Consider the following 15913-nt stretch of genomic DNA (forward strand, 5'->3'; position numbering starts at 1 on the left):
ACATAGGCAATAAGCTCCTTGATGTAGATCCTGGCTATGATTTTCTAAAAATCTGATACCAAAAGCAAAAACAATAAAAGCAAAAATAAACAAGTATGATTACATCAGACTAAAAAGCTTCTGCACAACAAAGGAAGCCATCAACAAAATGAAAAGGCAACCTACTGAAGGGGAGGAAAATAATTGAAAATCATGTATCTGATAAGGGACAAATATCAAAGTTTCAATAGCAACTCATACAACTAAATAGCAAAAAATAAAGAAAGAAAAAGATAAAAAATATGATTAAACAATGCACAGAAGATCTGAATAGACATTTTTCCAAAGAAGACATACAGATGGCCAACAGGTACACAAAAAGATACTCAACATCATTAATCAGGGAAATGCAAATCAAAACCACAATGAGATTATTACCCCACACCAGTTAGAATGGCTATTATCAAAAAGACAAGAGGGGTGCCTGGTGGCTCATTCGGTTAAGCATCTGACTCTTGGTTTCGGCTCAGGTCATGATCTCACGGTTCTGTGGGTTTGAGCCCTGCATTATGCTCTGCACTGATGGTGCGGAGCCTGCTTGGAATCCTCTCTCCTTTCTCTCTGCCTCTCTTTCTCTGTCTCAAAATAAATACATAAAACTTAAAAAAAAAAACTCTGTAAGAATTAAAAAAAAAAAGAAATTACACGCGTTGATGAAGAAGTGGGAAAAAAGGAACCCTTGTGCACTGCTGGTGGAAATGCAAACTGGTGACCCATTATGGAAAGCAGTATAGAACTTTCTCAAAAAATTAAAAATATAACTACCATATGATCCAGCATTTCCATTTCTGGACATTTATCTAAACAAAAACACTAATTTGAAAAGATATATGCACCCCCATGTTCACTACAGCATTATTTACAATGGCTAAGATAGGGGGGAAAAAACCTAAGTGTCTATGAATGGATGAATGGATAAATTTAAAAACACCCAGGGAAGAATATTATTCATCCATAAAAAAAATGACATCTTGCCATTTACAAGAACATGGATGGACCTTGAGGGCATTATGCTAAGTGAAACAAGTCAGTGAAGACAAATATCATAAGATCTCTCTTACATGTGGAATCTAAAAAACACAAATAAACAAAAAAAAAAAAAGAAAAGAAAACAAAACCAAGCACATGGATACAGAAAACAGACTGGTGGTTCCAAGATGCGGGGGTGGAAGAATTGGGTGAAATGTTTTGTTTTGTTTTTTTTAATAAATCAAGAATAAATAAAGTAACAGTGACACGTGATAAGAGGGCAAGCAATAGAAAATTTTGCTAATGACAGGTGAAACTGGATGTGGCAAAGGCAAGGACCAAAAGGGGTAAGGGTTTGTGACCAGTGTAGACAGGGGACTGAAGCATCTGGTTCTCCAGCAGCAGCATTAATCTAGTTAAACATATTGAAAGAGGTCCTCTTACAAAACAGAATTTATCTGTAAAAGGCGATTACAGTAACGGTTATCTTACTGGGTGGTGGGAGGACTACATGAGTTGTCACATAGGACTTCATATAGTAAGAATCATTAACTATTAAATTAACAACAACAGGGAACAGGGAAGATGGCGGCGTAGGAGGACGCTGGGCTCACCGCATGTCCTGCTGATCACTTAGATTCCACCTACACCTGCCTAAATAACCCAGAAAACCGCCAGAGGATTAGCAGAACCGAGTCTCTGGAGCCAAGCGCAGACGAGAGGCCCACGGAAGAGGGTAAGAAGGGCGGCGAGGAGGTGCGCGCTCCACAGACTGGCGGGAGGGAGCCAGGGCAGAGGGGCGGCCCGCCGGCCAAGCAGAGCCCCCGAGTCTGGCTTGCAAAAGCGGAGGGGCCGGACGGAGCGTGTTCGGACAGCAAGCGGGACTTGACATCTGGAAGGTTATAAGCTAACAGCTCTGCTTGGAGAATGGGAGCTCTGGAGGACAAGGGGAGGGAGACTTGTTGAGCCCCTGACAACAGAGCTCAGCTTGGTGGGGAACAAAGGCGCTCGCCAGTGCCATCTCCCTCGCCCATTCCCCAGCCAAAATCCCAAAGGGAACCAGTTCCTGCCAGGGAACTTGCTTGCACCACGCAAACACCCAACGCTGTGCTTCTGCGGATCCATCCCTCCAGCGGGTCTGACTCCTTCCCGGTGCCACAGGGCCCCTCCTGAAGCAAATCTCCCAAGGAAAAGTGAGCTAAGCCTGCCCCTCCTGCACCCGTGCACCTTGCCTACCCACCCCAGCTAATACGCCAGATCCCCAGCACCACAAGCCTGGCAGTGTGCAAGTAGCCCAGACGGGCCATACCACCCCACAGTGAATCCCGCCCCTAGGAGAGGGGAAGAGAAGGCACACACCAGTCTGACTGTGGCCCCAGCGGTGGGCTGGGGGCAGACATCAAGTCTGACTGCGGCCCCGCCCACCAACTCCAGTTACACACCACAGCACAGGGGAAGTGCCCTGCAGGTCCGCACCACTCCAGGGACTATCCAAAATGACCAAACGGAAGAATTCCCCTCAAAAGAATCTCCAGGAAATAACAACAGCTAATGAACTGATCAAAAAGGATTTAAATAATATAACAGAAAGTGAATTTAGAATAATAGTCATAAAATTAATCGCTGGGCTTGAAAACAGTATAGAGGACAGCAGAGAATCTCTTGCTACAGAGATCAAGGGACTAAGGAACAGTCAGGAGGAGCTGAAAAATGCTTTAAATGAGATGCAAAATAAAATGGAAACGACCACGGCTCGGATTGAAGAGGCAGAGGAGAGAATAGGTGAACTAGAAGATAAAATTATGGAAAAAGAGGAAGCTGAGAAAAAGAGAGATACAAAAATCCAGGAGTATGAGGGGAAAATTAGAGAACTAAGTGATACACTAAAAAGAAATAATATACGCATAATTGGTATCCCAGAGGAGGAAGAGAGAGGGAAAGGTGCTGAAGGGGTACTTGAAGAAATAATAGCTGAGAACTTCCCTGAACTGGGGAAGGAAAAAGGCATTGAAATCCAAGAGGCACAGAGAACTCCCTTCAGACGTAACTTGAATCGATATTCTGCATGACATATCATAGTGAAACTGGCAAAATACAAGGATAAAGAGAAAATTCTGAAAGCAGCAAGGGATAAACATGCCCTAACATATAAAGGGAGACCTATAAGACTCATGACTGATGTCTCTTTTGAAACTGGGCAGGCCAGAAAGGCATGGCAGGAGATCTTCAATGTGATGAACAGAAAAAATATGCAGCTGAGAATCCTTTATCCAGCAAGTCTGTCATTTAGAATAGAAGGAGAGATAAAGGTCTTCCCAAACAAACAAAAACTGAAGGAATTCGTCACCACTAAACCAGCCCTACAAGAGATCCTAAGGGGAATCCTGTGAGACAAAGTACCAGAGACATCACTAAAGCATAAAACATACAGACATCACAATGACTCTAAACCCGTATCTTTCTATAACACTGAATGTAAATGGACTAAATGCGCCAACCAAAAGACACAGGGTATCAGAATGGATAAAAAAACAAGACCCATCTATTTGCTGTCTACAAGAGACTCATTTTAGACTTGAGGACACCTTTAGATTGAGAGTGAGGGGATGGAGAACTATTTATCATGCTACTGGAAGCCAAAAGAAAGCTGGAGTAGCCATACTTACATCAGATAAACTAGACTTTCAAGGCTGTAACAAGAGATGAAGAAGGGCATTATATAATAATTACAGGGTCTATCCATCAGGATAGAGCTAACAGTTATAATGTCTATGCGCCGAATACGGGAGCCCCCAAATATATAAAACAATTATCATAAACATAAGCAACCTTATTGATAAGAATGTGGTAATTGCAGGGGACTTTAACACTCCACTTACAGAAATGGATAGATCATCTAGACACACGGTCAATAAAGAAACAAGGGCCCTGAAAGATACATTGGATCAGATGGACTTGACAGATATATTTAGAACTCTGCATCCCAAAGCAACAGAATATACTTTCTTCTCGAGTGCACATGGAACATTCTCCAAGACAGATCATATACTGGGTCAGAAAACAGCCCTTCATAAGTATACAAGAATTGAAATTATACCATGCATACTTTCCGACCACAATGCTATGAAGCTTGAAATTAACCACAGGAAAAAGTCTGGAAAACCTCCAAAAGCATGGAGGTTAAAGAACACCCTACTAAAGAATGAGTGGGTCAACCAGGCAATTAGAGAAGAAATCAAAAAACATATGGAAACAAACGAAATGAAAATACAACAATCCAAACGCTTTGGGATGCAGCGAAGGCAGTCCTGAGAGGAAAATACATTGCAATCCAGGCCTATCTCAAGAAACAAGAAAAATCCCAAATACAGAATCTAACAGCACACCTAAAGGAAATAGAAGCAGGACAGCAAAGGCAGCCTAAAACCAGCAGGAGAAATAATAAAGATCAGAGCAGAAATAAACAATATAGAATCTAAAAAAACTGTAGAGCAGATCAACGAAACCAAGAGTTGGTTTTTTGAAAAAATAAACAAAATTGACAAACCTCTAGCCAGGCTTCTCAAAAAGAAAAGGGAGATGACCCAAATAGATAAAATCATGAATGAAAATGGAATTATTACAACCAATCCCTCAGAGATACAAACAATTATCAGGGAATACTATGAAAAATTATATGCCAACAAATTGGACCACCTGGAAGAAATGGACAAATTCCTAAACACCCACACTCTTCCAAAACTCAATCAGGAGAAAATAGAAAGCTTGAACAGATCCATAACCAGCGAGGAAATTGAATCGGTTACCAAAAATCTCCCAACAAATAAGAGTCCAGGACCAGATGGCTTCCCAGGGGAGTTCTACCAGACGTTTAAAGCAAAGATAATACCTATCCTTCTCAAGCTATTCCAAGAAATAGAAAGGGAAGGAAAACTTCCAGACTCATTCTATGAAGCCAGTATTAATTGATTCCCAAACCAGACAGAGACCCAGTAAAAAAAAGAGAACTACAGACGAATATCCCTGATGAATATGGATGCAAAAATTCTCAATAAGATACTGGCAAATCGAATTCAACAGCATATAAAAAGAATTATTCACCATGATCAAGTGGGATTCATTCCTGGGATGCAGGGCTGGTTCAACATTCGCAAATCAATCAACGTGATACATCACATTAATAAAAGAAAAGAGAAGAACCATATGATCCTGTCAATCGATGCAGAAAAGGCCTTTGACAAAATTCAGCAATGTTTCTTAATAAAAACCCTTGAGAAAGTCAGGATAGAAGGAACATACTTAAACATCATAAAAGCCATTTATGAAAAGCCCACAGCCAACATCATCCTCAATGGGGAAAAACTGAGAGCTTTTTCCCTGAGATCAGGAACACGACAAGGATGCCCACTCTCACCGCTGTTGTTTAACACAGTGTTGGAAGTTCTAGCATCAGCAATCAGACAACAAAAGGAAATCAAAGGCATCAAAATTGGCAAAGATAAAGTCAAGCTTTCACTTTTTTCAGGTGACATGATACTATACATGGAAAATCCGATAGACTCCACCAAAAGTCTGCTAGAACTGATACATGAATTTAGCAAAGTTTCAGGATACAAAATCAATGTACAGAAATCAGTTGCATTCTTATACACTAACAATGAAGCAACAGAAAGACAAATAAAGAAACTGATCCCATTCACAATTGCACCAAGAAGCATAAAATACCTAGGAATAAATCTAACCAAAGATGTAAAAGATCTGTATGCTGAAAACTATAGAAAGCTTATGAAGGTAACTGAAGAAGATATAAAGAAATGGAAAGACATTCCCTGCTCATGGATTGGAAAAATAAATATTGTCAAAATGTCAATACTACCCAAAGCTATCTACACATTCAATGCAATCCCAATCCAAATTGCACCAGCATTCTTCTCGAAACTAGAACAAGCAATCCTAAAATTCATATGGAACCACAAAAGGCCCCGAATAGCCAAAGGAATTTTGAAGAAGAAGACCAAAGCAGGAGGCATCACAATCCCAGACTTTAGCCTCTACTACAAAGCTGTCATCATCAAGACAGCATGGTATTGGCACAAAAACAGACACATAGACCAATGGAATAGAATAGAAACCCCAGAACTAGACCCACAAACGTATGGCCAACTCATCTTTGACAAAGCAGGAAAGAACATCCAATGGAAAAAAGTCTCTTTAACAAATGGTGCTGGGAGAACTGGACAGCAACATGCAGAAGGATGAAACTAGACCGCTTTCTCACACCATTCACAAAAATAAACTCAAAATGGATAAAGGACCTGAATGTGAGACAGGAAACCATCAAAACCCTAGAGAAGAAAGCAGGAAAAGACCTCTCTGACCTCAGCTGTAGCAATCTCTTACTTGACACATCCCCAAAGGCAAGGGAATTAAAAGCAAAAATGAATTACTGGGACCTTATGAAGATAAAAAGCTTCTGCACAGCAAAGGAAACAACCAACAAAACTAAAAGGCAACGAACAGAATGGGAAAAGATATTCGCAAATGACATATCGGACAAAGGGCTAGTATCCAAAATCTATAAAGAGCTCACCAAACTCCACACCCGAAAAACAAATAACCCAGTGAAGAAATGGGCAGAAAACATGAATTGACACTTCTCTAAAGAAGACATCTGGATGGCCAGCAGGCACATAAAAAGATGCTCAACATTGCTCCTTATCAGGGAAATACAAATCAAAACCACACTCAGATATCACCTCACACCAGTCAGAGTGGCCAAAATGAACAAATCAGGAGACTATAGATGCTGGAGAGGCTGTGGAGAAACGGGAACCCTCTTGCACTGTTGGTAGGAATGCAAATTGGTGCAGCCACTCTGGAAAACAGTGTGGAGGTTCCTCAGAAAATTAAAAATAGACCTACCCTATGACCCAGCAATAGCACTGCTAGGAATTTACCCAAGGGATACAGGAGTACTGATGCATAGGGGCACTTGTATCCCAATGTTTATAGCAGCACTCTCAACAATAGCCAAAGTATGGAAAGAGCCTAAATGTCCATCAACTGATGAATGGATAAAGAAATTGTGGTTTATATACACAATGGAGTACTACATGGCAATGAGAAAGAACGAAATATGGCCCTTTGTAGCAACGTGGATGGAACTGGAGAGTGTGATGCTAAGTGAAATAAGCCATACAGAGAAAGACAGATACCATATGTTTTCCCTCTTATGTGGATCCTGAGAAACTTAACAGAAACCCATGGGAGTGGGGAAGGAAAAAAAAAAAAGAAAAGAGGTTAGAGTGGAAGAGAGCCAAAGCATAAGAGACTGTTAAAAACTGAGAACAAACTGAGGGTTGATGGGGGGTGGGAGGGAGGGGAGGGTGGGTGATGGGTATTGAGGAGGGCACCTTTTGGGATGAGCACTGGGTGTTGTATGGAAACCAATTTGACAATAAATTTCATATATTGAAAAAAAATAAACAACAACAAAAAAGAACGGTACTACAAGACAACGTTTGGAACCTCCTTGCTGGATAAATCTCCTGAGAACCTACCTTCCCTCTCAAAACTGAAGAAAAGTACTTAAGAATACGAAATATATTTTTACTGAGGTAATTTAAGGTAAAAAATAGGATTCGTATGTTAACTTAAAAAATATGCCTATGAAATGCAATTCTCAAGAGGATTTATTTCATAGTTCTGACTTCCACTTAGATCCAGAAAACTCAGTGTTCTGAGACACTTGGGAAAAATGGAAGCTGAAGATGTCTGGACAAAACAGACTCGTGTGTTTCAAAGCAAATGGTCACCCTGTCTGCTATTTGCTGAAAACGTGCCTTATACTCAGGCTACCCATTTGTGATTAAAACCATTTAGAAGTTATTTCTGCAGCCCAATAAAATAATAATCATCACAGGGGCGCCTGGGAGGCTCAGTCAGTTAAGTGTCTGACTCTTGATTTCGGCTCAGGTCATGATCTCATGGTTGTGAGATGGAGCCCTGCCTCAGGATCTATGGTGACAGGATGGAGTCTGCTTGGGCTCCTCTCTCCCTCTCCTTCTGGCCCTCCTCCTGCTCATGCTCCTTCTCTCTCTCTCAGAAAATAATCATCACAGTCTACAGGCTTGCTCTATGGAAGTTGTGCTTTATCTTGCTGTGTGACTACCTTGGAATTCCAAAGAACGTCCCTTCAGCACCTCTGGCCTGTGGTCTTCCCAGCTGCCCCTTCACCCCATTTGACCCAGATGCATTGTACTCTGCTTCCTACATAGCCATTTGCTTCCTCCTCCTACACACAATTCAGTATATTCTCCTGACACTCATTTTTATTAGTAAAAGAAGTGAAAGTTAATAAAAAAGAAAAAAAACCCTATATATATATAAATATATACTTAAAAGACAGTTTCCTTTAGGTTTCATACATTCCCACTCCTTTCTGGAACTATAGTTTCATAAACAAGATAGGACAAGAAGAGATAACTTGAGCATGTGCCTCCGTAAAGAAAACTGACTTTAAAAATATTAGGTGTTTGGGGCACCTGGGTAGCTCAGTGGGTTAAGCATCTGACTCCTGATTTTGGCTCAGGTCATGATCTCATAGTTTATGAGATCAAGTCCCAAGTCAGCCTCCATGCTGACAACGTGGATCCTGCTTGAGATTCTCTCTCTCTCCCTCTGCCCCTCCCCTTCTCACACTCTCAAAAATAAACTCTGAAATGCAAAAACTGTTTTAAAAAAAATCTTGGGTGTTTTATTAGACTGGACCATTGCCTGAGATTCTAAATTCTGGGGGCCAAGATAAAACTGAGAAACTAGATCTCGGGCTCTGAACTCCTGAGAATTTTCTCTGTGGGGTGTGTGTGTGTGTGTGTGTGTGTGTGTGTGTGTGTGTGTGTGTGAGTGTGTTTAAACAATTAGCAACACTGTTCAGAATTCTTAAGACTTAAAGCCAAATGTTATGTATTTTGTCAATTTTAAGCATTTCAGGGCCATGGTTCATGTGTAACATGTAACCTGAGAGTTAGAATCAAGGGCAAAAGGTCATCAACCTGTGTGGGAGTTCTGGTTCCTACTACCCCAGAGCAATCTAGAAATCAGGTGGAGGACGCATATAGCCTACCCCACCCGCCACCCTTCCCAGCTATGCTCACAGGTCTGGCAGAGCGGGCCAAACAGCAGCAAACTCCAAGAGTGACACAGGGAGTAGGAAGCTAGAAAGGGGGTAGAAGAAAGTGGGGGGGGGGCGGGCAAAGATAAGGAGAGAGCAGGGAAGAAAGAGTAAAAGGGGAAAAGGATGAAGAAAAGAAGGGAGAGATGAGGAGAAGAAAGTAAGCAGAAGAGGGCAAAGAAGCTGGGAAAACAGTAGGCCTGGATCTCCAAACCTTTTTCACTTTGTGTCCCAAAGAGGGCGTGAGGGTGTCTGAAGCAAAGCCGCACAGAGAGAGCTCAACCAGCACACCGGGAGACTTGCCAGGGTGTGGGAAGACAGAAGGATAAACACAACGAGGTGACACCTTTTGGTTTGAGCAGGATGGAAAGATACCTTTCATTATATATGTAATAATTATACTTTTAAGAACTTTCATAAGGCAGTCCCAATCTAGAGACTGCCTTCCAGAGGAAATTAATTTCATTACCTTATATTCTAAGTATTTTTGAAACTCTTGATCATTACAAATGAGGCAGAGCCCACGACAGGGGACCATCCCCAAGCACGACCACATGGAAATAGATCTGACGGCCCACACTGGCTGAGGAACGGCTGAGGGGCATCCTGAGAGAACGGGAAGGTTACACTATCCTTAGAGTCTCAGTTCACTTCCTATACTCTGACGTTCTGGGGAGAAGACCTCAGAACACATGGCCATCATCGCTCAGTGGAAGAGAGGGTATTAAAACAATTTCCCCATCAAAACCAAACTAAACCCAACAACGCTCTGATTTGGGAATGTAATCACATAATACCTGCTTGGCAAAAACGTATGGTTGGCTATAGAACAAAAAGAACTATCTGAATCTAAACTATTGCCTCTTAATCCTTTAATTAGACTAAATCCTTGAGAAGGAAGCAAAATTCATTGTTACTGAAGGAAATCAAGAGCAAATACAGACTGTGACATACCTACATACACATGTGCACACACACATAACTATGTGTTCAAATAAATATGAATAAACACTCATGCTGAAGGGCTCACAGTCTAAAAAGAAATTTATTTGTTTATGAGAGCCATGATTTGGAACATTAGAAAGTTCTCTGGATAAACGCTGGGAAAAACGTGGTTGAGAGGGCGAGACTCAGCAACCCCTGGGCATGTCAAAGCCCTCTTGGGTGAACTCTTGTTCTGACTTCAGGCCAAAGGTGTTTGCTCGTGGTGCCCTGACATCTGAGTGGCTGGAAGGCCCTGGCTCTGGAGAACTTATTTGGGACCTTTCTTCTTCTTCTTTTTCACTGGTATTTCATCTAATATAGCATCCACTGCTACCTCAACTTGCTTTTGTAGCTTTTTCTTTTGTTTCCTTTTTTTGGGCTTTGGGGCAATGTCCTGGTCATCAGGCGGCCACACACAATCCTCTCCATCCTCAGGAGAAACACCAGAATTCTCGTCCCAACAAGGGTCTCTGAGCTGCCATTCAATTTGGTCTCTTTTCTTCTTGGCCTTGGGTTCGGTGTAATTCTCCACATTTTTATCTTTTGCCTCCTTCTTTCTTTTCTTTCCCCTTTTTCTTTCCATTTGGGTCTCTGTGAGGTCAGGCCCTGCAGCTATGACCTGTGGCTTATTCTTTAGCTCTGCCATCCGTTTGGCAAAGTACTCCTGGATGGTGAAGGCACTGGTTGTTGTAGTGGAGGGTGCATTCCCATCTGGAGTGGCAGGGCTGGAATCATCCTAAAGTGGGGAAGAAAGTTAAAATCAGTTAGGCATCAGCTGGTTACTCCTCACAGCATCCTGGGGGCCTGCACACGGAGCTACTCTCACTCACCAGTAGACCAGGCTGGGTGCCTGGCTTCCCCCTCATCTCTTTCTCTCCCGGTTGGTAGAGCTGAACTGCAAAGCACAGAACGAGGTGGCCAGACACTGGTTGAAAGCTGTATTCCACCAGACAGAAGCTAACTTCATATGTTAGCTTCCTAAGTCACCTACCTGGAATTCTGAGTAAACAGCTCCTTAGCAACAATGTTATAAATGATGACTAAGTAACCAGAGTCTCCCTTAAAAAACATGGACACTGAAGTCCTCTAGCTTTGTGATTTTGTTGGACACCTATTTCAGCTCTGTCATCAATTAGACAAGTCTCTGTGCATTAGACCTAGAAACACAGATGACACATGCCTATGTTAACCCTTCCTATAACAGGAGCCCAACACCAACCAGAAGCTGGTGTGTCAGGAACACCTGTCTCCTCTGAAGGCAGAGGGTGGCCCTCTAGGAGAGGACACACCATGACTGGAAGTGAAGGTGTTCCTTCCTCTTCTCAGAAAGAACAGGTTAGCATGAGGAATCGTCTTTCCCTCGGCTGGGGGCGGAGAGAAGGGAGATGGCCCCATCCCTATGCTGACATGGATTAGATACTCATGGGTGTGTTAGTCTTTTTTCCAAATGTGAAGAATTTACTCACTCATAACAGCTGGGATTAAGTGGGGTTTATATCTTAATTTTAAATAAATACATTCAGCTGTAAGGCTTTAGAAATGACAAAATTCCTAATAGGCTAGAATAAAAAATGAAATGTTGGTATCACCATATGGGTTGTGGCTGGCTGGCAGTAAAGCAATGAAAACATGTGAGAGGAAAGAAAGTACCTACATGATAAAGAATATAAGAACTATGCTTTAAGTCATGTCAATATCTAGAACTGTGCCCACAGAAAATTTTAAAGTAATCAAGCCATTAAATAATAATGCTAAACTTAGGTTTCCATAATTACCTGGCTTCTTCCTTCATATTTACTTATTTTCACAGGAAGAGACTGGTTGTCTGACCCTTTCATGTTGGAAGGGTGGGTAAACGGTTTTCTGAATAAATCAGTTTCCAAACTAGCATTTTACAAATTATTCTGAACTTGGCAGGCAAAGTTCTGCCCGTGCAGCGAACTTTATCACAAACCAACATATATAAACGGACTATGCATTTTCTTGATACAGAACTCAAAAACCAGCTCAGTGGAATTAACGTAGCATCCTTTTTGAAAGTCCAGCAGAATTAATATTCCATCAACGAACAATTGGGCTTTGAGTGTCCACTGCCCCAGGGAGCTCTCCAAAGGGTATCTCACCTTGTATCACAACGTATCCAATCAACACACACCTTATTTTACTCAAGACCCAAAACACAAAATTGTGTGGCCGATTTTAAAATTTTGAAATGTAAAATGCAGAACATATAGAATAAACCAACTAAGCCTTGGGAAGAAGTTCAAATGTTACCTATCAGCATTCAATTCTGGCTGCAATCCCATTGGGTAATTGTGCAAAAAAATTAAAAATAGCTGCCCCAGGAGAAAAACACAAGGTCATTTGTCTTTTTATTTCTTAAATGTTGAAAAAGCTGAAGTTCTGCACAGCAGAACAAAAAGTCTTCTCAAGGTCTCCTGGTGTTAGCTAATCCGGGTTCAATGGACAAGAACAGTCTTGCCTTCCATTTAAGGGCACACAACCACACCCAGACAGTAGATAGTCTGTGAAGGTGGCCCGTTTATGTAAAACAGATCTCATTTAGTTTCATGGCATTAAAAAGAGTTTATCTTATGTGGGCCAACTCTTCTGTGTCTGAGGAACTCAAATTTAAATTATATCTTATGGCTCCTTACCTTGCTCACCTATTTATTACCTCCTGAATTCCTGCTGTTAACAGTTAAATCACAGAACTAGCTGCTGGTATTAATCACACTTTTAACTATTAGGAAATATAAGACTATTTTTGAGTCACTTGTTGAATTCAGCAGGCCTTTCTAATCCCAGAAAATAACTATGCTCATAATTAACTCCTTATGGTGATAAGGATTTTAATAACCATGGGCTACTGCACACCAAGCTTAGCAGGGCATGGAGACAAGCAAGAGGTGCCAGCACCCAAATCCGATTTATCTCAAAGAAAGTGTAGGCAAAACAAAGACTTGATGAAGGGAGCCATTTAAGGCCAAGGGCAGCCACCCTCCCACACTACAGGAATGTATCTGTTTTAAAAACCATGGTAACAGCAGGAATCAGTTGCAGATCTGAATGCCTGTAGGAGCAGTGCCCAGGATTCATACTTCATAAGTCCATATTTTATGATTTTATAAATTATAAACCTAGTTTTACTAGAGTGATTGTAATCCCAGTTTCTACATTCTTGTCCGTGAATATAAAAAATGAACAGCTTTTCAAGAAAACAAGGACTTTTCATATTTCGTCTCTACGTCAAAGTAAGTACCGAAAAAAGCAAGAGTTACTTTCTAGTTGTTTGAAATACAAACAATTTGCACCTTTCCACATTTCCATTAAACACACAATACAACCTCAAAAAAAAAAAAAATCTGTAATACCAAACGACACTTTAACTACTTTGTAAACTTTGAGAATGCACCAGTTTGCTAACAATGTTCTAAAAACGAGTAAAATAAATTTACAAATAGGTTGAAAACTTCCAGTTCCATATTAAACACTACCAAAGGAGATATGGTTAGCTAGTCACCTTAGTAAACATTTGATTCAAGCTTAGGGGTTCAGAAACTTTTTTGTTTTTTTTTTAATTCTAATTCTTTCTGTTAACTAATGGAGGTCCTCAGGTAAATCCCATAACCTCTCTAGGCTTCAATTACCTATTATCAAGCCAAAGAAGTAGGTCAAACAAAGTAACTTCATCTTTTTTTTTTTTTTTTTTTTTTAAGATTTACTTTCCAGCGACAGAGAGAGACAGAGTGTGAGTGGGGGAGGGGCAGAGAGAGAGGGAGACAGAGAATCCAAAGCAGGCCCCAGGCTCTGAGCTGTCAGCACAGAGCCAGACGGGGGGCTCAAACTCATGGACCGCGAGATCATGACCTCAGCTGAAGTCGGATGCTTAACTGACTGAGCCACCCAGGCGCCCCAGAATGAGGTAACTTCGAAGGTCCCCTGAAGGCCTAAAATTTCCTGATCTCTGAAGAGACACTTGTGGCTGGCCCCTTCTCTATGATGTAAGAGAGGAGAGAAGGTTCAGTGAGACAGTATACAAGCAGGCAGATCAACTCTGTTCATTGAAAACTACCACCCCACTGCTAAGCCAAGCAGTGAGACCCATCTACCTACAGTCTACCTGTGGAAACTTTTTTATACCACTTGTAAGAACGCATGTAGCAGAAGAGCAGATCCAGTAAGACCATTCAGAAGAGGTGAGAGAGCCAAATACTGTTTTGTACTGAACAGCCGTTTAGAATTTGCTTAAAAGAACGGACACTATATAGAGGCTAAAATCAATAAAAACAAGAACTGGAGGATGCATCTATTTTACACCTACATCCTAGAAATCATCCCAAATTCAAAGGAAGGTAGTAAAAATCTAAAACTTTAAAAAATAATAAGCTCTCATTTTGTACTTAACAATTTTGAAGGTTCTCTTTTTCTAGACCTTGGCTTGAAAATCTCCACTGATCTTTCACATACCCTAACCTTGTGTTCTCCAAAGGCACAGCAAGGGAAATGCTAATGATTTTACCCGACTAGAATAAAAAATGTGGTGGGCTTCTGTAATGAATAACCTGGCAACCTCTCCCTTGGCTTTTATGCCTCCACAATCTAGGATTCTTTAAGTCCCGGCTTGAGAACGGCATGTGCAAGAAGAAATGCGGGCTTTCGCTGGGGTCCAGTGATGCACACAGGTGGGAGAGTCGTATGTGTTGGAGCTGGGCTCTGACATGGGCACCCCTAGCCTTTGTGCCGACCATGACCGGTCAGTTCACAAGACTCCACACTCAGCCAGGGCAGGCACGTGTCCAATGTAGCTGTGCATGCCCAGGACTTAAGATGAATAAGCTTTTCAAAGAAAGAGGTCCGTGAATGAGGAGGGGAAATGGTAATGGAATTAATAAAACAGTTTAAAACACCTCTTCCTAAATCTGTAATCTACCCACTGTACTACCTTCTTTTTTTTGTCAATCAGAAAGGCCCAAGGTACATTTAGAGACTTTTAAATATTTTTGATGTATTTTAGAAACTACTCTTGTGTTGCTCTAAAAACTGTTTCATGAGTTAATACTGTCTCTTCCCAGAAAGCCTCAGTGTTCTCCTTTCTTTCAGAGCATAGAAGAGTATGTGTTGAAAAAACATTTGATAATCAGTCTTCCCAAATGATAGCTAGGGACTTAATTTCTACCCAATTAATAAATACTCTGTGGGTGAGAACTCAGGAGGACCTGTTTCTCACTTCACAGAACCTCAATGGGTTCAAGCTAGAAAAACCGTGTGGGAACACTCCATGCAATCACATACGGCAACTTTCCCCAAAGTGGCCACACCTGGGGGTACGGAAGGAAGCAGCTATCATTTCTTGGATGCCTTCAACATGCCAGTCACTTATTATCATAACTCATCTCATGTGACCCTCAAAGCAACCCGAGGAGAGGCATTCTCTCCATTTTTCAGAGGCAGAAATGGACACTCAAAACACTTAACTGTGCAGTAGATCTTGTGGCAGGAACCGGCAGCAGGGGGATTCAGCCCCAAGACTGCCAGACACAAAGCCCTTTCTCTTTCCACTCGGCATCCTAACTTTTAGCCTGTCACACAGACTCACTTGTCACTGTTCCTCTCCTTCAGAAATCATCCTAAAACTGAAATATATGCTCGTTGGTCATATAACCCATGGACTCAGCTTTGATGAGGGCAGAAATTAACTGATGCAAAGCTTCAGTGTAGAAAAAAATGTCACCAGAAATAGATACT

General features: G+C 41.4%; 1 protein-coding gene across 5 annotated transcripts in view; it reads right to left on the minus strand.

Moving 5' to 3' along the window:
- Positions 1 to 10207: 10207 nt before the first annotated feature.
- Positions 10208 to 15913, minus strand: part of PINX1 (PIN2 (TERF1) interacting telomerase inhibitor 1) — an 87821-nt gene continuing 82115 nt past the window's right edge. For all 5 annotated transcript variants that reach the window (XM_006930758.5, XM_045055652.1, XM_045055654.1 and 2 more), the window contains one exon: positions 10208 to 10901. In XM_006930758.5, the coding sequence (XP_006930820.2) occupies positions 10434 to 10901 (468 nt within the window). In that variant the 3' untranslated portion in view covers positions 10208 to 10433. The remainder of the gene's footprint in view (positions 10902 to 15913) is intronic.

Source organism: Felis catus, chromosome B1 (assembly GCF_018350175.1).
Source record: "Felis catus isolate Fca126 chromosome B1, F.catus_Fca126_mat1.0, whole genome shotgun sequence".
Taxonomy (NCBI): domain Eukaryota; kingdom Metazoa; phylum Chordata; class Mammalia; order Carnivora; family Felidae; genus Felis; species Felis catus.